The sequence below is a fragment of the Typopeltis vanoorti genome, chromosome 22 (assembly GCF_054136105.1).
Source record: "Typopeltis vanoorti isolate ZY-2024b chromosome 22, IOZ_Tvanoo_1.0, whole genome shotgun sequence".
NCBI classification, from domain to species: domain Eukaryota; kingdom Metazoa; phylum Arthropoda; class Arachnida; order Uropygi; family Thelyphonidae; genus Typopeltis; species Typopeltis vanoorti.
Window position 1 is genome coordinate 76,900,785 of NC_143570.1, and position 24,760 is coordinate 76,925,544.

At 35.6% G+C, this 24,760-nt stretch overlaps 1 protein-coding gene across 2 annotated transcripts in view; it reads right to left on the reverse strand.

Moving 5' to 3' along the window:
* Nucleotides 1–24,760, reverse strand: part of LOC150094493 (uncharacterized) — a 258,879-nt gene that overhangs the window by 219,613 nt on the left and 14,506 nt on the right. For both annotated transcript variants that reach the window (XM_090411985.1, XM_090411986.1), the window contains exons 2-3: nucleotides 22,916–22,979; nucleotides 7,652–7,732 (exon numbers count right to left, since the gene is read on the reverse strand). In XM_090411985.1, the coding sequence (XP_090268111.1) occupies nucleotides 7,652–7,732; nucleotides 22,916–22,979 (145 nt within the window). The remainder of the gene's footprint in view (nucleotides 1–7,651; nucleotides 7,733–22,915; nucleotides 22,980–24,760) is intronic.

Genomic DNA, 24,760 nt, shown 5'->3' on the forward strand with positions numbered 1-24,760 from the left:
CCTTAAGTTCCAAATATAATAAAAATGCAGTAACATTTCTTCTGAAGCAAACACTTTTAAATCTACACACTTCAGCTAATTTCCGCAATAGTTACTGTTAGTATAGGGAAATTCTAGGATGAAACTCACACTTCTCTGTATAGAATTATTAAAGGTTGGAATAATCTTACCGATAATCTCTTTTCTTCATCTACTTATATGTAAACACTTTTTATAACTGTAAACACTTAAACAGTATACGGCACTCATTAAATAAATCTTCTAAGCAATAACTGAATTAATAATTGGTCACTATACACATAACAAACGTTCTTGCATGAAGTACTACTGATCACTCATGAATTAAGGCAACACACAATAATTCCTTATCTTGAGGTTTTATATGCACAGTTATTCACTCTTCCGGCATTCAATTAATTCTTTAGACACTACAATTCTAAACAAGGGCAGAATTCAGGAATAGGAAGAAAGGAAACTAGTACTCTACATGGAAAGGGAGAGGTGCATGGCTTACTTTCTACAATATCTGAACAGTTGAGCTGCATGGAACCATATAAAATAACTTGGAGCATATGTCGATGGATGTCAAGCTGGTGACATGGATGAGACTGACCAATGGATACACATCAAAGGGAAGACAGGTGACCACTCAGTGATATGGAGTCCATATAGGCACTCCATATCACTGAATGAATAAACAGTCAGTGAAACTAGATCTGTCATAGCTTGGATGTTTGCTATAAGGTTCAAGGTCAAAACTGTGACTCTCATTTGCAATGAGAAGCAAGAGAGAAAGAAAGATAATGATAAATATGGTAGGGATGACCACAGGAAAGTTCATGAAGCCAGCAGGCATCCCAAAACTAAGGTAATGGTGATTATTCACAGTGGTGCTTCAAGGTTTTATGACTATTTTGTTCAAACTTACTGTATTTGGTACGTTGTTCAAATCATGATGCATGTGAATGCATGAATGGATACCAGAAGTAGAGTAAGGAACATAATTGAAGAATCAACTCAGGCTGTATATTTAAACCAATCAGGTTTTAAAATTCTAAAATACAAGTCAACTTAGTGGTGGGTTATCATACATGTTCACTAATGATAATTGCATCAAGAACAAAGGCGATGTAAATGCAATGGGATCAAAACATATTATTGGCATTAGACATAACTAGTTGGCGGATGAATTGGATATACCAAATTTACGAATAGAATTTGATGGGAGGTACAGTGTATTCAGGAAGAATAGACAAGATAGGAAGGGAAGAGGAGTGCAGCTGATGGTAGCAAAGGATCTAAATCTAACTAGGGTAGCAATCTGGAATGATGGTGGTAGTACAAATAATGCAGGCAATGTTTTTAATGCCGTTTGATGTGTGATAAGGGTTAACAGGACAAAATGCATAATGGGATGTAGCTACCCAGGATCATACAAAGATGAAATGTACAGACAAATAAAGCTAATAGCTATAATGACTATAATTATGGAATGATTTTAATCGTCATATAAACTATAAGGTGGAGAAAGCATACATAAGACAAGTGCAAAAGAATTTTAGTCACATGGGGAGGGGATGTCACCTTCTAGCACTTGATGGAAGGAACTTATGGTCTAAGAATATTGAATTTAGTAATAGCATATGAGAATTTCTCTATAAATGAGTTGGTTGTTATGCTGCCTACTAGTAAGAGTGATCATGAAACTTTCCCATGGGTAGTGGTGATTCATGCAACAACTTGCACTAAAAAAAGACATGGAACTATAGGGCCACTGATTAAAAGCATTGAGAATGCAGCTTGAAACAGAGCTCTAGTAGGAGAAACTGCACAGCATGGAAAATAGTCAAGAGGGGAATGATACTGTGTCTGACTACCTAGAATCAGAAGAATAAATTGCATGGGAGTTCAACAAATGAATAATACTATAAAGCAAGAGCTGCTTCAACAGAAAAAGCTGTGGACTCAATATCAGGAGAAAAGTCATCATCATCATCATCAAATTCCTGCCATGTACCCTTAAGGGGTGTACAGGATATGATAGTACTACATGAAAAAAAAAATTACATCATTATTAATTTCCTATCTACAATTTTCCTCCAAATCAGCCTGTTACTTGTCATCACTCCAACATTATCAGATCTTATATTTCTATCGTCTAAGGCACTTTGTACCGTATCAATCCACCTATATCTTGGTCTTCCTCTGGGTCGTTTTGCTGCCAACCTGGCAGAGAACACTTCTTTTGCTAATCTTTCCTCGCCCATTCTGTTTAAGTGACCATACCACCTGAGATTAGCTCTGCTAATGCATTCCTGGATGCTGACAATGCCAACTTCTTTCCTGATATCTTCATTTTTAATATGATACTGCCATTGATGCCATCTGTTCACCCCTTTAAACTTTCTCAGGACTCTCATATCTGTGGTCTCTAGTCTTTGGTCAAGTGTTTTACTTCTGACCCAGCTCTCGGAGCCATAAGTTAAAACTGGTTTGAACACTGTCTTGTATAACAGCTAATTTAGTGTTCCGACTAATTTCTCTCTTATTCCATATGAATTTATTCAATTGACTTCCCACCATACCAGCTTTGCTGATTCTGTTGTCTATTTCTTATTTAATTTACCATCTTCACTAAAAATCGTGCCTAAATAGCTGAAATGTTTTACTTGTTCCACGGGTTCTCCATTCACAACACAGTTGACATTTTCAATGATTCTGCCTATTTTCATTGTCTTTGTCTTTTTATTGCTGACCTTCATACCATATCTATTACAACAGCTGTTCAATTTAGTCAGAGAATCTTTCAGACTTGTAGTGGATTTATTTAGAAGTATAACATCATCTGCATAAAGCAAAGAGCTGACATTAACATCTCCAATTTTGATATCATGTTTAATACCACTTTCCTTCATAATGTGATCCATATAGATAATGAATAACAGAGGGGATAATGTACATCCTTGTCTCACACCAGATTTAACATTAAAATCTTCCTGTACTTCCTTCAATTCTAACTGCTGACTTACAACTCAAATAAAGACTAAGTATTGCTTGATATAATGCCCCATTGACACCATATAACTGCAGCGTATTGAATAGCTTCTGTCTTGGCACCTTGTCATATGCCTTTTCCAGATCGACAAAACTTAAATACAGATCTTTGTTATATTCCCATGCTTTCTCGACTATTTGTCGTAAAGTGAAGATCTGATCCTGACAGCCTTTATTTGGCCTGAATCCAGCTTGTTCTTCACCAAGCTTTTCTTCCACAATTCTTCTCAACCGTTTCTCAAGTATACTTGCATAGATCTTACCAGGAACACTCAGTAGGGAAATACCTCTGTAATTCTCACATGCAGTTTTATTTCCCTTTTTATATATGGGTACTATGAGAGCTCTACTCCAATCATCGGGAATTCGTCCCTCTGTCCAGGCTTTCTGAACTATGCAGTGCAGTGTAAGACTCTTATACCACCATACTTCAGCATTTCTGGTCGAATATCATCTACTCCTGCTGCCTTTCCACATTTCAGGCCTTTGATAGCTTTTTCTACTTCAAGTATGGATATGTATTCCTGACTGCATGCCTGGTCAATGTCTTTTACCACTGTGCTGACATCACTGCTTGTTTCATTTAGCAGTTTTTCAAAGTAATTACTCCATACTTCAAGGATATCTTTTTCTCCCGTTTTCATGTCACCTTTATCATCTCTAATTCCTTTTATAGCACTCTTTCCTCCATTCTTAAGCTTCTTCAACAACCTCCAGAATATTTTGCCACCTTCTTGATATTTATTTTCTATATTCTTGCCAAAGTCCTCCCATGACTTTTGTTTAGCTAGTTTTACACAGTGTTTAGCATTCTTGCATTTGTCTCTATATTCTCTAAGAGCACAAGCTGACATATTTGACAGAAACTTTTGGTATTCTTTCTTCTTTTCCTTCACTGCCTCTTTAACTTCCTGTGTCCACCAGGGAGTTCTGATTTTTTTATCCTTACAGACAACTTCACCACATGCCTCTCTGGCTGAATCAATCAATGTTTTCTTCAGAGTTTGCCACTGAATCTCCAAGGTTTGATTCCTGTTCTCAAACTCTTTCATTTTTTCTTCAATAATCTTTGTGTATTTTAGTCTACAGCTCACATCTGAGAGCTGCTCAACTTTTATTCGCTTTAAAACTTTCTTACACGTTATTCTTTTCAATATGAAATTCAATTTTATCCTGCTCAAGACTAAATAGTGATCACTTCCAATTTCAAATCCTCTGTACACTCTGGTGTCCTGCACCAGGGAGAAACATCACTATCAACAATAACATAGTCAATGAGACTTTTCTTATTCCTTGCCTCTTCTCTCCATGTGAATTTGTGCACATTTTTATGTTGGAACATGGTGTTAGTAATAACCAGTCCATGTCCTGAGCAGAAATCCAACAGATATTTGCCATTATTATTAGCTTTGCACTTTTCTCCAAATTTTCCCAAAATATTTTTGTATGTCTCACAATCATTTCCTACTCTGCTATTTAGATCCCCAACAAGGACCAACTTTTCATTTTTCATTGTGTCAGTTGCTTTTTCTAAAGCCTGAAAAAATTCCTCCACTTCTACTTTAGTAGAATCTTCTGTAGGACCATAGGCACAAATAAGTCTCATTGTCCAGTTCCCCATTCTCATATTTGCCCACATTACTCTACTTGAGACTGACTGCCATTCAAGAAGATTAACCTCGTATTTTGTGTTGAATACTATGGCTACTCCTTCTTTTCCTTGATTGTCATTGCCTGAATATAACATTTTGTATTTATTGCTCAGAAAGATCTCACCAGTTTTGGTCTTTTTTGTTTCAGTCACCCCTATTATGTCGATCTGGTACTTATCTAATTCCTCAGCTAGCTCCATTTCTTTGCCATTCAGGCTTCTTATGTCGATAGTACCGATCTTCAACTCTGGTGATGTTGAGTTGGGGTTTATTTTCAGATTTGTTCCAGTAGCTGACTTTTCGCTGTTCGCCCTGGTTCCCTGGCGAAAACAACGGGGGCCTTGTTTAACCGGGCGACGCCCCAGCCGGCATGAAATTTTGTCATGTTGTACCATCATTCTATATTTTGGTTTAACCAATAAGAATACAATTTGGTCGGCTAAATCCCAAATTGCCAGCCCATCCTCATCCGTTCAGTATCCAAGTAGATACCCAACAGGGTGCACCACGAGAAGGTGAGGATTGGACATTAGGTCAGAAGCCCTGGTCGGTTCTCCGCATTCCTTTAAAGGCTATGTGGAGGTCTCCTCTCAGTTATACAGCTTTGACCCTTAAGCGCAGGAGAAAAGTAAATGATCAAAATTCAAAAGCAGTACAAAAAAAGCAGACAAAGAGAGTAATATTTATGGTGAAGAATGCAAAATTAAGACTATTAAAAAAAAGATGGCTGCAATGGCAAAGGAATTCTGAGAGAAATTTTTTCACTCAAAAGGAAGTAAAAGGACAAATGAGCAAAGAAGAATAATCATTATTTAGAGATTTAGAGAAAGATGTTGAAAGTTTATTTTTCACTTGGTTAGAGTATAATAAATTTAGTTTAATCCTTTAATCCAGGGCACTCCTTGCAAAGCTCCACCTTTGCAAGTGTCCTGGTGTTGTACCACCTTACCCCAGTCCTGAAGATACTTTCAGGCACAAACTTTGTTTGCTCACACTTGGATAAAGGATTAAATCCAGAGTAATTAATTAAAAAAGGGTGGCACACCATTTGGCAACTCCTATAGGTAGAGATGACCTGCTAATGCTTCTGCCTGGTATCTCCACTTGGGCCTGGCTCCCACTGAAGAGACCTCGATAAAGGTCGAAACTAGTCTGGGTTGTGGCCCTTCCCTTAATGCATAACATTAGACATATCTGCAAGGAGATGTGTTTTGCATTATGGGAGATACTGAGATAGGAGTGATGTTACCTTGCTCCACCTTTGCAACGAGTTGCCTGGTGTTGTACCAGCTTACCCCAGTCCTGAAGATACTTTCAGGCGCAAACTTTGTTTGCTCACACTTGGATAAAGGACTAAACTAAATTTATTATACTCTACTAAGTGAAAAATAAACTTTCACTTCAGGTTGTAAATATCGTAACAACCAACACAGATGCAAAAAAATCAGGATGGGATATTATTTATAGATTACACTACATAACCTTTCAATAATCCTGCTGATAACTTTATTGGTGTCAATGACTATGCCTTTACCTAGAGGCTGTATGGTCTAACAACCTCACTGTGTTTGCTTTATATAAAAAGTGAATGTTTTTCAATAGTTCAATGACTTTAGAACCATAAGTACCTGATTCCAACAGAATAAAAAGTACCGAAGTGCATTTCCTAGCATGAATCTAGTAGGGTAATTTAACTAAAGAAATGCATTAACCTGAACGATCAACTACATCCAATGATGTCGCATCCCTACTCAGCAAGTATGCTGAGTAGGGATCTTTTTAACAATGCTGAGGCTCCATGTCCATAACATGCGAGTGTCACTAGTTATTTTTTTTTATTAGAGTACAAAGAAAAACTATATCACTGTTCATGATCTACCTCATCATGTGTAATCTCCTAAACATCACTTATGAAACTTTCTGAAGAGTATCTACAACTAATCATACGAAAAAATATTAATAGATTTCTCAGTGGAGAAAAGGGTGAAACACTGAGAAATGCTTGGGCACAGTACCTTAATGACAATGACATCCTTTTCTGTTCCCTACCTTAAAACTACATCTATAGCAATAATTAATAAACCAGGAAGTTCATGTATTTATTACATTTAGTCAGTGAGACTACATTTAGAATCCACAGATTGTTTACATGGCTTCTCTTCACATCATCACTGTGTGTTTTTTTTTTACTTCAGAATATGTTTGCAATAGCTTTCTTTTTTACTATGCAATTAAAGATGTCTGCAGACAGGGGAAGAATGCTTCAGTTTAATCAATCAGCTGAATGTGAATTTCCAAGATGACTCAATATGCTAAGCTTATTGGAGTGGCTGTGATAAGTGGCGGCAAATATTGGCCAACAATAATGACAATTTTAATCTTTGTGTGTGTGTGTGGGGGGGGGAATAATACAGACTGCACTGTGAAAATAAAAAGTCATATCATGAAATATGACCAATGTGAATGAGGTTAAATTTATGCTTATGACTCACTGGGATGATGAGCTGCTAATGAAAAAATTGCACCTAAAGACACCTATGACAACTGCCATTTATAAATTATCATTATTATTTTATATATACAAATTTTTATTTCCAAATTATCTGTCTGATTTTTTCCCCATTGATATTATTATTATTATTTTTAACCATTTCTTTTGCAATGATGACTTGCCAGATTTGTTTTTCTATAAACAAAAGCACTGAATTAAAGACTGATATCATGATTATAACAAAAATTTTTTAAAGCTAAGATTTTTGAATAATATCTACAAATCTGAATTAGCAAATGTAAAAATGATTAACAACAAAACTAAATTCTAATACAGTGTTTAATTGACATATTTAATGAGAAAGCTATAATTCATCAACATTTAAATAAGAGAGTTCACCAACATTGCTGATAAATACAAATATAGGGGAAAAATAAGGAAGATGGAGACTTACATCTGCACCTTGTAACTTGTCAGTAAGGTCCCTGATCTGCTGCTGATTGCTCTGCTTTTCTTCTTGAAAGGTTTCCCAAGCCTAAAAAATATCTGACTTATTATTCCAAAACAAACTTTTGGTCAATTGGTATAATAAATATGAACCAATCAGCTGGCCTCCACAAGAAATTGCATAAAAGTTAAAAAAAATGAGTTTAAATAAAAAAAAAAAGTAAAGAAAAACTAAATAAAAATAGAAATGCACAAACTTTTAGTATTATTTCACTCCTTGCTTTTCCACATATTAAATTAGCCATAAGCTATTTACTGCCATCTGTTTCAAGTTGTCCTGCAAATCAAGTATGCATCATTTCTTTCACTGCAGTTTTATTATTAGTATTATTACTATTATTATTATTATGAGAGGAGAGCAAGGATCATAACTATCTGTGACAAAATCTATATAAATAACATGGTGCAAGAGGAAGAATTTAAAAATTAAGTTTTATGAACTGTTTCAAAGGTCACAAATGAGAATAACATAAACACTGTCATGATGTAAAAGAACATTTTGACAATAAGTTTCTATATTTACCACTTATTTTATCACTTTTTTTTATCCTTTCGATGAAGAACATCTACCACCTATGCTCTGTTCCACTTTAAGATTTCAGTCCACTCATCGCAAGGAAGATGCACATTCCTTTACTCGAAGGTATTGATGTCGCCAAGCAATTACATCCACTTGTTCTAAGAGTACTGATGAACATTGCTGTTTTATGTACCTGAAGCCAAGATCCTTTCATCATCTGATAAAAAATATTATTCTTGATATTTGTGGCACTGTGAATCACAGTTAACTTCAACAATCAGATCGTTCAGTGTGGACCGCTAGTTCCTGAAGAAAAATCCATGAATCTTTTGGCAAATGGCACACGAAAAGAAGTCATCAAATCTTGACATCAAGTGTTTCGCAATGGATTGCCAGGCTGTGAAACTCACAGCTTTGAGTAAACGTTAATCAAAACTTGCTTTGATTGGCTCGTCAATGTTTTCCCATGAGAATTTCAAATGAAAACATCTGGAATTGCAATTGAAACACCTATCTCATCTGACATGTGTTACAATTTTGAAATTGTGGCATGACCACAGAATGATGTGACTGGTCAAAACAATCAGCCAGTTTATTTAGTTATTTATTTATTTTTGTTTATTTTTTACTAATTTTTTAAACATTCTGTTTAATTTAAAAAAGAGTAAACATGCTCATAATTTTATGTCCAAACGATATTTTAATTGCATCCTAACATGGGACTATATTGGGAGAATAGGCCATTTTCCATGAGGATGTGATTCCCTGCAATCTTGAAGTGGAAAACAGGGTACAGTGGCTATTTCTTCTCATATATTTTAAGACAATATTATTTATATACAAAAATATATCAATTATCTGACCTTCATATAACTGAACTTTGAATGGTCAAGAAATTGTTTTTTTTTTCCCTAAGGTGAACTGTACCATAGGGTGCTGGTCATTAAGTTGTGTTAAGAAGTGTTAATAGTCTCAGAGCCATGTGGCCAAAAGGAGAGCACATCATCATCATCAACAACACAGCATAGCCAACTATAGGTGTGCATGGGGTAGAAGAGGTTTTAAGGTCATTTTCTTCAAAGGTACAAAGTTCATGGTAAACTTAAAAAAGACTGAGATAATGGAAGGAAATTGTGCTTGCATAAGGTCTAAGGTACTTAAGAGGAACACTAGTGAACAGAGAGTAGAATGCAGAATCTCGCCATTATGTCAGCATGTTAGTGTGAGGTTTTCTATACCAACCTTAAAGTGGACAGAGTTGTTAATGTGCAAAGAGGTGTTGCCATTATATTGGCTGAGTACTTTGGCTAAGTGGTTAACTAGTTTACATCAATGCTAGATGAATCAATATCATCCACAACAGGGTGTAGTGCGCATTCTGTTTGTGGATAAATCTACAAAGAGAATGTGCTGATTCATCATCATCTCTGTCGTTCCTTAGAAGCTGACTGCAGAACATTTTTAATAAGTGTCTAACTACTATACTGAAGTCCTGGTTGTTTCCAAACTATGGTACGTTTCTGTACCACTATTGGGTTCCTTGGTTTTGTTTAAATCTGTACTGTTTGCACAATTATCACTATTTTTCTTTTTTATCAGCACAGTACATTCATGATCCTTGATGATAAACATACTGCCTTTATATGCTGTCCTTCCATGTAAACAGTTGCACTGACTTTGCTGAGGCAGCGCAACTCTTTACGTGGTATCCTACTACTAACTTAAACCTCCTTGTAGGTTGTATGAACTCATGTTGGATTGTTTCTACATCAATGTAATAGACAAGCTTAGGTGTTGAATGTTATTCATGACTTATTTTAATAGTATTAAAACAGCAAACCAATTAAATTATAAAAAAGATCCATGTGTTGAGGCTTATGTGCTGTGAAGAATTCGTGTTGGAGGTTTAATGGAATATTATCAGCACTGAGAAAGGATTAAAACTAATTTTAATACTTCCAATATTTCACTTCAGTCACAGAGACATTGTCATTATCAACACACACAAATACAGACATTGTATTTGTGTGTGTTGTTTGTAACAACACACAAATACAATACAATAGTGAGTGAAACTAATGTCTTATCTCGGTGGTGTGCCCTCTGTATTTGTTTAAATTAGGTGGATTCCTGAGTGCAGATGCAGATTCAAAAAACAAACTTTCTTTTTTGAATTTACTATGGTGGAGCATGGTAGTTTTTTCCCAGGAGATCCTGTGGGTTGTATCCAAAACATGGTCTGCAAGGCTAGATTGACCATAATCGTGATTGCAAATGTATGACTTGTGTTCTTCTAACCAGATGGTTGCTGATCTGCCTGTCTGTCCGAAGTAAACCAGTTTACAGGAACAAGGTACTCTATATACTCCAGGCACTGAGAGAGGAAGGAGCTGATCTTTGGTGGAACGGATAAGGGTAGCAAATTTACGGTGGAGCTTAAAAGTTGTATGGAGGTTGTACTTTTTTAACGATCTGGCAATTTTTTTTTTGATGTGCCATGAATGTAAGGTATGGTAATGGAATTTCTGAAGTCCTTCTGAAGAGATGGTCGGGGAATGGGGAAGGATTATTTTTTTTAATTCTGTAATCATTGTAGCCATTGGAAAGGAAGGTGTTGTGTATATGTTTGAGTTCAGTTGAAAGGGCAGTTTCACTGGAACAAAGATTGTGGGCTCTATTGGTTAGAGTTCAAATAATGCCATAATGCTGATAGGGGTGGTGGTGGGAAAGTTTGTGAATATATCTGCCTGTATGAGTAGGTTTCCTATATACAGAGAAAGAAAGATTACCATTAGGAAGGTGTGTTACTAAGGTGTCTAGGAATTTATTTTTCCATCGTAAACTGGATTCTTGGATGTAGGCTATTGAGGTGAATGAGGAAGGAGTCTAATGTGTCTGGGCCATGAGGCCAAATAGAGAACACATCATCTACATATCTTAGCCAGATAGAAGGTTTTAGAGTGGAAGAGTTTATGGCTTGTTTTTCAAAATTTTCCATGCAAAAATTGGCAACAGTGGGTGAGAGGGTGGAACCCATGGAAGTTCCCTCTATCTGTTTGTAGATTTTGTTCTTCCAAGAAAAATAACCAGAACTGATGGCAAAGGAAAAGAGCTCTAAGATATCAGAGTGCTTAAGGGTCAACGTTGTATAACTGAGAGGAGACCTCCACATAGCCTTTAAAGGAATGCAGAGAACCGACCAGGGCTTCTGACCTAATGTCCAATCCTCACCTTCTCGTGGTGCACCCTGTTGGGTAACTACTTGGATACTGAACGAACGAGGATGGGCTGGCAATTTGGGATTTAGCCGACCAAATTGTATTCTTATTGGTTAAACCAAAATAAAAAAATGATGGTACAACATGACAGAATTTCATGCCGGCTGGGGCGTCACCCGGTTAAACAAGGCCCCCGTTGTTTTCACCAGGGAACCAGGGCAAACAGCGAAAAATCAGCTACTGGAACAAATCTGAAAAAACCCCAACTCAACATCACCAGAGTTAAAGATCGGTACCATCAACGTAAGAAGCCTGAATGGCAAAGAAATGGAGCTAGCTGAGGAATTAGATAAGTACCAGATCGACATAATAGGGGTGATTAAAATAAAAAAGACCAAAAGTGGTGAGATCTTTCTGAGCAATAAATACAAAATATTATATTCAGGCAATGACAATCAAGGAAAAGAAGGAGTAGCCATAGTATTCAACACAAAATACGAGGCTAATATTCTTGAATGGCAGTCAGTCTCAAGTAGAGTAATGTGGGCAAATATGAGAATGGGGAACTGGACAATGAGACTTATTTGTGCCTATGGTCCCACAGAAGGTTCTACTAAGGTAGAAGTGGAGGAGTTTTTTGAGGCTTTAGAAAAAGCAACTGACACAATGAAAAATGAAAAGTTGGTCCTTGTTGGGGATCTAAATAGCAGAGTAGGAAATGATTGTGAGACATACAAAAATATTTTGGGAAAATTTGGAGAAAAGTGCAAAGCTAATAATAATGGCAAATATCTGTTGGATTTCTGCTCAGGACATGGACTGGTTATTACTAACACCATGTTCCAACATAAAAATGTGCACAAATTCACATGGAGAGAAGAGGCTAGGAATAAGAAAAGTCTCACTGACTATGTTATTGTTGATAGTGATGTTTTCTCCCTGGTGCAGGACACCAGAGTGTACAGAGGATTTGAAATTGGAAGCGATCACTATTTAGTCTTGAGCAGGATAAAATTGGATTTAATATTGAAAAGAATAACATGTAAGAAAGTTTTAAAGCGAATAAAAGTTGAGCAGCTCTCAGATGTGAACTGTAGATTAAAATACACAAAGATTATTAAAGAAAAAATGAAAGAGTTTGAGAACAGGAATCAAACCTTGGAGATTCAGTGGCAAACTCTGAAGAAAACATTGATTGATTCTGCCAGAGAGGCATGTGGTGAGGTTGTCTGTAAGGATAAAAAAAATCAGAACTCCCTGGTGGACACAGGAAGTTAAAGAGGCAGGTGAAGGAAAAGAAGAAAGCATATCAAAAATTCCTGTCAAATAAGTCAGCTTGTGCTCTTAGAGAATATAGAGACAAATGCAAGAATGCTAAACAGTGTGTAAAACTAGCTAAACAAAAGTCATGTGAGGACTTTGGGAAGAATATAGAAAATAAATATCAAGAAGGTGGCAAAATATTCTGGAGGTTGTTGAAGAAGCTTAAGAATGGAGGAAAGAGTGCTGTAAAAGGAATTAGAGATGATAAAGGTGACATGAAAACGGGAGAAAAAGATATCCTTGAAGTATGGAGTAATTACTTTGAAAAACTGCTAAATGAAACATGCAGTGATGACAGCACAGTGGTAAAAAACACTGACCAGGCATGCGGTCAGGAATACATATCCATACTTGAAGTAGAAAAAGCAATGAAAGGCTTGAAATGTGGAAAGGCAGCAGGAGTAGATGACATTCGACCAGAAATGCTGAAGTATGGTGGTATAAGAGTCTTACAGTGGCTGCACTGCATAGTTCAGAAAGCCTGGACAGAGGGACGAATTCCCGATGATTGGAGTATCGCTCTCATAGTACCCATATATAAAAAGGGAAATAAAACTGAATGTGAGAATTACAGAGGTATTTCCCTACTGAGTGTTCCTGGCAAGATCTATGCAAGTATACTTGAAAAATGGTTGAGAAGAATTGTGGAAGAAAAGCTTGGTGAAGAACAAGCTGGATTCAGGCCAAATAGAGGCTGTCAGGATCAGATCTTCACTTTACGACAAATAGTCGAGAAAGCATGGGAATATAACAGAGATCTGTATTTAAGTTTTGTCGATTTGGAAAAGGCATATGAAAAGGTGCCAAGAGAGAAGCTATTCAATATGCTACAGTTATATGGTGTCAATGATGCATTATATCAAGCAATACTTAGTCTTTATTTGAGTTGTATGTCACCAGTTAGAATTGAAGGAAGTACAGGAAGATGGTTTAATGTTAAATCTGGTGTGAGACAAGGATGTACGTTATCCCCTCTGTTATTCGTTATCTATATGGATCACATTATGAAGGAAAATGGTATTAAACATGATATCAAAATTGGAGATGTTAATGTCAGCTCTTTGCTTTATGCAGACGATGTTATACTTCTAAATAAATCTGCTACAAGTCTACAAGATTCTCTGACTAAATTGACTAGCTGTTGTAATAGATATGATATGAAGGTCAGCAATAAAAAGACAAAGACAATGAAAATAGGCAGAATCATTGAAAATGTCAACTGTGCTGTGAATGGAGAACCTGTGGAATAAGTAAAACATTTCAGCTATTTAGGCACGATTTTTAGTGAAGATGGTAAATTAAATATAGAAATAGACAACAGAATCAGCAAAGCTGGTATGGTGGGAAGTCAATTGAATAAATTCATATGGAATAAGAGAGAAATTAGTAGGAACACTAAATAAGCTGTATACAAGACAGTGTTCAAACCAGTTTTAACTTATGGATCTGAGAGCTGGGTCAGAAGTAAAACACTTGACCAAAGACTAGAGACCGCAGATATGAGAGTCCTGAGAAAGATTAGAGGCATGAACAGATGGCATCAATGGCAATATCATATTAAAAATGAGGATATTAGGAAAGAACTTGACATTGTCAGCATCCAGGAATGTGTTAGCAGAGCTAATCTCAGGTGGTATGGTCACTTAAACAGAATGGGCAAGGAAAGATTAGCAAAACAAGTGTTCTCTGCCACGTTGGCAGCAAAACGACCCAGAGGAAGACCAAGATATAGGTGGATTGATATAGTACAAAGTGCTTTAGACGATAGAAATATAAGATCTGATAATGTTGGAGTCTTGACAAGTAACAGACTGATTTGGAGGAAAAATGTAGATAAGAAATTAATAACGATGTAATTTTTTTTCATGTAGTACTATCATATCCTGTACACCCCTTGAGGGTACATGGCAGGAATTTGATGATGATGATGAGATATCAGAAGGAAAAACGTTTTTTAAGAGTGTTAAGAATCTTCCTAATAATAAATCCCCTGGGTGTGATAATATTTCGGCTGAGCTATTGAAAGCTTTGATTGGCAATAATAACAACTATTTAGTGGAATCCATTCAAGAGATCTATAAAACAATACAATTACCTGAAGTTTTTACATCTATCTGCATACCAATTCAAAAGAAACATAATGTACAAAATTGTTAGGATTACAGAACTGTGAGCCTAAAATCTCATGCATCTAAAATTATTTTAACCATCGTTAACAAACAAATTGAAAGAGCCATAAGCAGTGAATTGAGTGAACAACAGAAAGGCTTCAGAAGAGGAATGGGAACCATTAATGCTATCCTGGAACTAAAAATACTAATAGAAAGATCACTTGAAAGAAATAGGAACATTTACATATGCTTCATAGACTTTAAGAAGGCTTTTGACGGTAAAACTTAATAAAACGTTCAATATATTAGATAAATTAGACATAGATCATGTACTTAAGATTATAAAAATGATTTACACCAAACAGAAAATGTAGTTGTTTAACTAGGAGACTTCTGAAGTAAAAATAAAAAGAGGAGTTAGACAAGGTTGTATCCTTTCACCAAATCTATTTAGTATCTATAGTGAGACAGTGATGAAAGAGATTGATAAACAAAAAACAGGAATTAGTATCAATGGTATAAAATACAACAATCTTATTTATGCTGATGATACCATTCTAATAGCAGAAAACAGAAAAATTAATCAAATTACCGCAGCTACTAATTGAAGAAGGTAAAGAATTTGGATTAGATATTAATGCAAAAAAAAACCCAAATTGATGAAAATCTCAAAAGAAAGCAGATCCGAGCCAGAAATATTCATAAACAATGTGAAAATTTAACATACAACAGAATATAAATATTTAGGCACCTACTTTACCGCAGATGGAAAGCAAGATAAAGAAATAAAAATAAGAACAGCCATAGCTAAAGATGCATTCTGGAAAAATAAAGATCTACTCAGAAGTTCTGTGAGTATCGAGACAAAGAAAAGAATGATAAGAATATTAGTGTGGCCAATTTTCACATATGGAAGTGAGACCTCGATATTCAAGAAGAGAGTAAGGCAACAGATAATGGCCTTTGAAATATGGTGCTATAGGAGAGCTCTGAAAATCCCATGGACAGAACATGTGACAAATACAGATGTCCTACAGAGAATGAGAACAGGAAATAATCCAGAGAAAGATGAGATTGGCAGGACATGTACTGAGAGGTTCAGCAGGACAGAGGGTACTAACAGTTTTAGAAGGAAAAATTATGGGAAAAGGATCAAGAGACAAAAAACAAAGGACATGGCTTGAAGATATAAGATCATGAACAGGATCACATGGCTATGCAGAAACAAAAAGGAAATCCACTAACAGAGAGAACTGGAAGGACATGGTGCTGCACCCTCTCACTGAGGAAGTTACATGAAAAAGAAGAAGAAAAAGTGTTAAGGTGTCAATTAGGGGAGGAGTACTAGTAAACAATGAGATGATGTTAAAGATGACCAATATTGTCTGTATTATTTAAAGTAAATTTTCAATTAAGTTTTTAAAGTGGATAGATTTTTTTGCATAAGATGTGGTAAAACCAGTGAGGGGGGATCAGAGAGTTAGCTAGCTGCTTTGACAATTTGTAGCAAGGTGCATCAGTGGCATCTACTATAGATCTTCGGGGAGAATTAGGTTTATGGATTTTAGGTAAACTGTATATCGTGGGGGGTGGGGAGCGATAACCGAAAGGTTTGAGTTTTTTTTTTGTAATGTCAGGAGGACACTTTTTTTAAGTAGTTCAAACCTGCATCTTCAGAGCACAAAGCAGCATGTTATAATTTGCGAAGGGGGTGTCCAAGCATGCTCTGCCAGTCCAGACTTGCCATAATAATGGTAGCAAATTTATTTTTTATATTCTCCAAGGCAAAATATGCACCTTCCTTGCAGTGAGTGGGCTGCAATCTTGAAGTGGAACAGAGCATAGGTGGTAGACTTCATTGAAAGGATAAAAAAAGTGCTAAAATAAGTATTAATTGTAGAGTTAACAGCTCTTTCTGTCTGTCCAGGTGATGGTACACATCATTAAGGCCAAGTCAATGTCACATGGAACTTCATACACTCCAGGATATGCCATATGATGGAGTTTATTCCTTGGGAGAGCAGATCAGAGTTGCTAATTTAACATGTAGCTTGAATGCGGTGCAAAAGTTTTATTTTCTTAGTATTTTGGCTATTTTTTCAGATGTATCTCAGACATAAGGAATAGGAATAGTGGTGTTTTGTTCTTGTGTGTTTAAGGAGGGAGATGTAAGAGAGCCATGCAGGATTTTATCTATTTTGTAGGAGCTGTAGCCATTGGCCAGGAAAGCATGGCAAAGATATTTAAGTTCGGTGGAAAGAGCTACATCATTAGAACAAATAGCCCTAACTCTGGATTTAAGTGTTTTTAGAATATCATATAACTCACCAATACATATGGTTATCATGGTGAATTATATGTATTCCATACATATAACTCACCAAGAAAGATGACTTCAGTGTTCATGTAAGTAGAATGCAGGAAATCAAGCTTCGACGATAAGAAGTCAAAGAGATCAGAATAATTTTCAGAAATCAAAGAACAAAAGAGACAGTTAATCAACAATGCATAATGAGGCAAGGAAATCTTAAGCCACAGAAGGTCAAAAAAGAGGAGATTTAAAATCAGGCATCCTCTGGCAAGGAATATCAGCCTGCAGAAAAAGCACAGGTACCACTATGTGGGAAGAAATTGATTAAGATGGCTGTGGATCTGTGGCAGTAATCTGCAGTTTCAGAAATTTGGTCAAAAATTTTCATTCAAAAATTTGGTCAAAAAAACAGATCAAGTGTGGATGTCTGCAGGTGATGGTGCACATCATTCAAGTTGATTTATACCACAAAATGCTGGTAAAATTAATGTGAATACAGAATTTTTTTCTAAGGCTTTTCAATTTTTTAAATACTGGTTTTTTGAGGGAGGCTTGTTTTTTAGTTGAACTGCAGCAACAATATATTTAATTAGGTTTGCTGCCATGTTAGTATTTCAGAAGCAAAGAGAAAAAGAGATGGGAAAAATGGACTGCGGGAAGAGACAGACTAGACATCATCCATACAGAGAGCATCCAGTCTCCACGCTATAACAGGGCCTTGACAACACCTGTCACATATCACTACATGGCCTCTCTTTTCAGGCACAATCTGGCACTATAGATCATGGCAAGGTTATGTGCCAGTTGATCAGACAGCATCCTAAATGTGTTACCATCAAGTTCAGTCTCATATGCCATCTGATGGCTAGCCTGTGGAACTGCTTTATTGCTGTGTCCTCTATAATGAGGAGGTTTTGGATGAGACTGCATGGATCTTCATAATATGTCTGGCATATTATGGAGATCCAGAGGATGCCTGATTGCTCACACTGCATTTTACAAGATTTGGGGCCTGAAATGGCTGTGACTGAACATGGCCACAGCCACTTCAAGCCTCCAATAAGCAAGGCAGTGGGGGGAGGGATCACCAAATGATGAGCAGATCATCTGTCACCTAGAATTATATTCCCAAATTTAATATTTTCCTCGACCTTCCCGTGAATGAAAAGAAGAGGCAAAATTTGGTTATACTAGCTTCTGTGGATCATCAGAGAATGCATCAGAGATAAGAGTCATGATAAAGCTCGAGTTCTGAGTTCTAACATAGTACATTACTGCTGTAAAATTCAGGATAAAATTGTATGATGCCCTAAGTAGTGCAGCTAGTTTTGTTAATTTTTGTACATACTGCTTTTTGTTATTAGCTGTCTATTTTGATTTTCTGGATGTATTGAAGTCCACTTTCTTCAAGAAAAATAAAATGATGAAGCTAACTTACATTTAATGAGATGTCACTGAACCACATAACCTTCCATAGTAAACCATGAAACAGAGAACTATGTCGGATTTAAGCAAAAGAGACAAGGTTGGATCCTCTGCAACTTTTGTCACTTGGAAACATTACAGGGAAGAAGAGAAAGAAACTCGAGAACTTAAGACAGATACTATGAAAATAGCATATGACGAAGATACCTTAAACCCTCCGGGAGGGTATCTCCTGATCCTTCACATCTAAAAACCAAGAATCTTCTCTTAAGGCTTACAACTTGGAATGTAAGGACGTTATATGAAGCTGGGAAGTTAGATAACCTTATACAAGAAGTTGAAGCAATGAAAATTGACACTGCTGGTATCAGTGAAGTCAAATGATGGACTAATAGTGGAAAAATAAACAAAAAGCCATTCAATTATATACTCGTGTGGAGAGAGTCATAGGAATGGAGTAGCATTTGTACTAAATGGGCCAAAATCCAAGTAAGGATTTTGACCCATAAGTGACAGGATAATTGCATTAAAAATTGCAGCTCAACCTTTTAATATTTTTATTGTCCAAATATATGCACCTACTTCTGATTATACAGATGAAGATGTAGAATGTTTCTACGACGGCATTCAAAATGCACTTAACAACGCTAAATCAGATGACATAACTATCGTTATGGGAGATCTAAATGCTAAAGTAGGCTCAGAAAAGATCTCCTCCTGCATGAGAAACCAGGGCCTGGGACATAGAAATCTAAGAGGAGAAAGATTAATACAGTTCTGCAAAGAAAACAATCTGGTAATAGCAAATACTTTATTTAACCGCCCTCCTAGAAGACTTTATACATGGAAAAGTCCTGGAGACAGCTGTAGGAACCAGATTGACTATATAATGATTAAAAAAAGATTATAACATCTTACAAGCCAAAACATACCCAGGGGCTGATATTTAATCAGACCACAACCCTGTGGTCATTAAAGCAGCAATAAAATTAAAGAAAACAATGAAACCTATAAACATAGAAAAATATGATCTTGGCTCCCTTAAAAATCAAGAAATACAAGATAAATTTTTAAAGGAACTGGCACAATCCACTGCTGTTAATGTTTCTGATTCCACCAAGTATCCTTACCCTAAAGATGAGATTGAGGACAGATGGCAGAAATTTAGAGAGGGCATAAAAAAAGCAGTAAAACAAACGATTCCCAAATTTGAGATGAGTAAACCCTGGATGAATGACAAGATACTGAAAATGATGGAGGAAAGAAAGAAATACAAAAATCGTCATGAATGCAAGAACTTACACAAGGAAATAAGGAAAGAATGTAGGATTACAAAAGAACTATGGCTCAACAACAAATGCAAAGAAATTGAATTTCTGGACAAAAAGCACAAAACCAGAGAACATGAAAAAGTTAGAGAGCTAACTAGCAAATCTTGCAAAAGGGGTAGGGTATTGAGGATACCAGTGGAAACATCTTAATGAAGAAAGACAAAATAAGGAATAGATGAATAGAGTATTCAAAGGAATTCTACAATCATGATAGAATAGATAAGCCAATGCAAGAAGATTTGGAGGGGCCTACTATTCTTACCTGGGAAGTAACAAATGCCATTAGGAAACTGAGAACCAGGAAAAGCTCCAGGAATGGATGGAATTATGGCAGAATATCTAAAGGCTTTAAATGATAAGGCTATAAGATCACTGACTGACATATGTAACAAAATATACGAAACTGGACACCTGCCAAAAGATTTTAAGCACTCAACATTCCTACCAATACCTAAAAAATCGAAGACAATCAAATGTGAAGAGCACAGAACAATCAGTCTGATTAGTCAGATAGCAAAAGTTATGTTATATATCATCCTAGAAAGAAATAAACATAAAATCAATATGGAAATTAATGAAACACAATCTGGTTTTCAGGAAAATAAAGGAACTAGAGAAGGACTCTTCAACATTAGAACTATTATAGAAAGATATCTGGAGAAGCACAAAGAAATCTACTTATGTTTTATTGACTACACAAAGGCCTTTGACAATATACAACATGAACAACTAATGAAATGCATCAGAAATTTAGGAATAGAATGGTAAAGATACCAGATTACTGATAAATCTATATTGGGAGCAAACTGCCTCAATAAAAATATCAGGAAAAATCTCGGAGGAATTCCCAGTCAAAATAGGTGTCAGACAAGGCTGTGTTCTTTCTCCTATATTGTTTAACCTCTATACTGAAAATATCATCCAGCAATTAGAAGAATTTAAAGGAGTCAGCATAGGAGGCAGGAATATAAAAAACTTAAGATATGTAGATGATACAGCTGCTAGCTGAAAATAAAAAAATCTTCAAAACCTACTAGAAGAGACGCTGAAGCTAAGTGAAAAATATGGGCCATGCTGGTAACAAGAGAAAAAAGGGAAAATACCCGATATAAATATTAAATACTTCAGAAGAAATATTAAGAAGAATAGAAATTGCTAGATCAACCTTCATTAGCATGAAAAACATTCTGACCTCAAGGGAAATTCACACAAAAACAAGAATTAGGCTGTCCAAATACTACATATGGTCAACACTGCTATATAGAGCAGAAATCTGGACAATATCAAAATGTTGAGAAAATAAAATAAAAGCCTTTGAGATGTGGATCCTCAGAAGAATTCTTAGAGTCCCATGGACTGCCAAAAAAAAAAACTAATTTAGAAATATTAGAGATGATTGGAGAAGATAGGAATCTGTTGAAAACCATTAAGAAAAGGAAAACCACCTACCTTGATCACATACTAAGGCATGAATCCCTACAAAAAACACTTCTAGAAGGAATGATACAAAGAAAAAGAAGAAGAGGAAGACAAAGAATAGATTGGATGAGAAATATTAAGGACCGGACCTTTTTGTCCTATGAAGAATGCAAAAGAGAAGCACAAAACCGTACATAGTGGAAGCTCATGGTAGTCAACCTCCTGGAAGGAGATGACATCTGAAAAGACAAGACACTGAACCAGTTAATTCTGCAGCTCTATTTTTTTTTTCCTTTGCCCATTTAAGGTTTTAAACTTATTGTACATTTTTACTCTGAGTGGGCTAAGGGAAAGATTCACTTCAGGTCTCCAAAAAACAGGGTAATAGTATCAGCACTGAACAATGAAATTTATCTTCCACCTAAAGCATTCATACACATCCACACCCACAGTGGGATTCAAACACATGTACTAATCTATTATGCCAACCAAAATGGTTTGGTAACCAATGGATTTTTCTCTGCTGCATTATGATTACTGTTTCTCATATTACTGCATTTTTTTTTTATTTGCAAAAGTATTTATATATATATATATCTGGTCCACACACGAAAGATCACAAGACCTATGGCACACTAGTGCCATGTGTGGACAAAAGGAATAGAAGAAAGGAGGAGACTGTTCACATTTTTCAGAAATCGAAGAAAAGAAGAGACAGCAAATGAACAATATATGATGAGGCAAGGAAATCTTAAGCCACAGGAGTCAAAAAAGTGGAGATTCTACAATGTTGTGGTATGCAACATTGTTATTTGCCTGTTAGTTCTTCTGATAAATGAAACTGCCTATCAATTGCACAACTATAGTTATATTATATCTGCTTACTCATAATCGAAAACAGGATACTGTGTAGTTTAAATTTCATAAGAGATACTAAAAAGTTATTTACACCTGTCCAAAAAATATGATCAGATATGCAGTTGTTTCATCTATGGGATATCCATAATATCAGTATGAAAAGAAAGAGTCATCATATATTCATTATTATGAATATATGTGCTTCCCAAATAAATGAGCTACATTATGAATGTATGATCAAAATTACCTTAAATTACTCTTACCTCAGATTAGCACATTGAAACAATTTTTAATGTGACTTTCACATTATCAAAACATTACTGAACTGTTTAAAAATAAATTTGCATATCTTATCTCTACAAAAACAACTCATGACTGATGAACTTGAGCAGAACAACATGAACTTACAGTAAACTGACAGTACAAAATTGTAGGATCCTGAATATTGAATAAAACATCCATTCATTTTCAGTTAGATAATTCAAATCCTATGATGGCCATTTGGTCACCTATCTTCTGTAGTACTTTCTCTCATTTAGTAGGAAATCTAAGATATCAAGGAAGTGTTTCTACTATGGCTGTATTAATTGAATAAGCTCAAACTTCTTATATAAATGACTGACTGTAGTTATACTCATACTAGGACAGAAGTTATTCCTAAACCAAACATTAAACATGTTTCATATAAAGCTTACCTTCTTAAGTGGCTCCAATTCTTCAAATGATTTGGTAAGTTCCTTTTCATATTTAGAACAGTCCCTAAAATAATAACTCTTGTTAAAGTATATATATTAAACACATATTTTCTAAATTCATCAAAGTGAACAATGTTGCCTAAAAATCAGACATATTTTATGAAATTTTTCTGAGAAATACAAGTGGTTTGGGATGAAAATATATTAACAAAGAAGAGCAATAAAAGCAATACCTCCTTTTATTTATATATTTTTTTTCAATTACAGCATGGCAGAAAGTTTTAGATGGCACTGAGTTGGCAGGAGTAGTCTCTATTCCCCCCCCCCCCCCACACACACACCAGTGAGTAGCACTGCAGTCAGATTTGAGGTGTAGCACACAAGTCATTCAAAATAGCAGCTTTTAGTGATACACATATGAAGCAGAGAATGATAACACTGAACCTCTTACTCTAGTTTCTCCATTATTTCTAGAGAAATAATGGAGAAGGTACCACAATCAATTCAAAATGGCACATGGACATATTACAGAAATCATAAAAAAGGAATCCATAGAGTCTGGCTGACCAGAATATACAATGTCCTCCTTCCCAACAATGGCTAATTTCAAGATAGTCTGTATATAAGGCAAGCAAATGCAACATTTGCTGGAAGTGATCTTCTCCATCTTGCCCACAGTCCAGATCTCACACTCTCTGACTACTACCTGTTTGGCCCTCTGAAGAATGCACTTTAAGGATGATATTTTACAGATAAAGAGGAGATGAAACAAGATATTTGTGAAAGAGCTCCAACATAAATCATAAATTTATGTTTCCGACTTTTTTTTATAGGTTAAAAAAATGTCAAATAAATTTGCCTGAGGGAAAAAATTAGGAGACATTACTTTCATATCACCTCATACATAATTAGCAAATCTGTAGGGATATGTGCTTTGCATTATGGGATACTATGGCAATTGATGTGAAGTCATTTAGCCTTCACATCAATTTGTTTATTTATTCTTTGCAATATATCAAACAGTATATAGCTTTTTACTTACATTTATCTAAACATACCTAAAAAGCTTTTTACTTAATTATACCTAAATTACATGTAAAGTTACTTCACATGCAAACTTCGCTTGCTTGCACTTGGATAAAGGATTAAACCAAGAATAAAATTTCTTGACATCTTCAATTTATAGTATAACCAAATGAAAAAACTTTCAACATCTCTAATCCAGAGTATTTTAGTAATAAGGTATGACACTTATGGACTACTTGTATATGGTAAGTATATGACTTCTGCATTACTTCAACCATAGTATCTCTTCTGGGTCTGGTTCACACTGATGAGACCTCAGTAAAGGTTGAAACTAGTCTGGGTAGTGACCCTTCCCATAATGCATAGCATTATATATGTTCGTAAGGATATGTGCTTTGCATTCTGGGATACTAAGGCATTTCATGTGAAGTCATTAGCCTCTATATATAAGTAGCCAATTAGCCTCTATATATAAGTTTTCGTAACCCAGTCATGAAAATAAGGTTTTTATGACTGGGTTATGAAACGAAAACTTTGTTTGCTTACATTTGGATAAAGGATGAAACCAAGAAAATAATTTCTTGGCATCTTTAATTTATGGTGGTTGATAGCTTAATTCATCATTTTCGGCAGTAATGTGGTGACACAATGGTATGAGCGATAGATAAATGATTTTTATCTCATTTTTTAAAAAAAAAAAAAACAGGCTGAATAAAAGCTCACTTCCTTGCTGTTGGACAGATGCCAGATGAGTATGATATCTTGTGATGGCAACTTTCTTAGGGGATCACATTGGCGAGTATGGGCATGGCAAAGCCA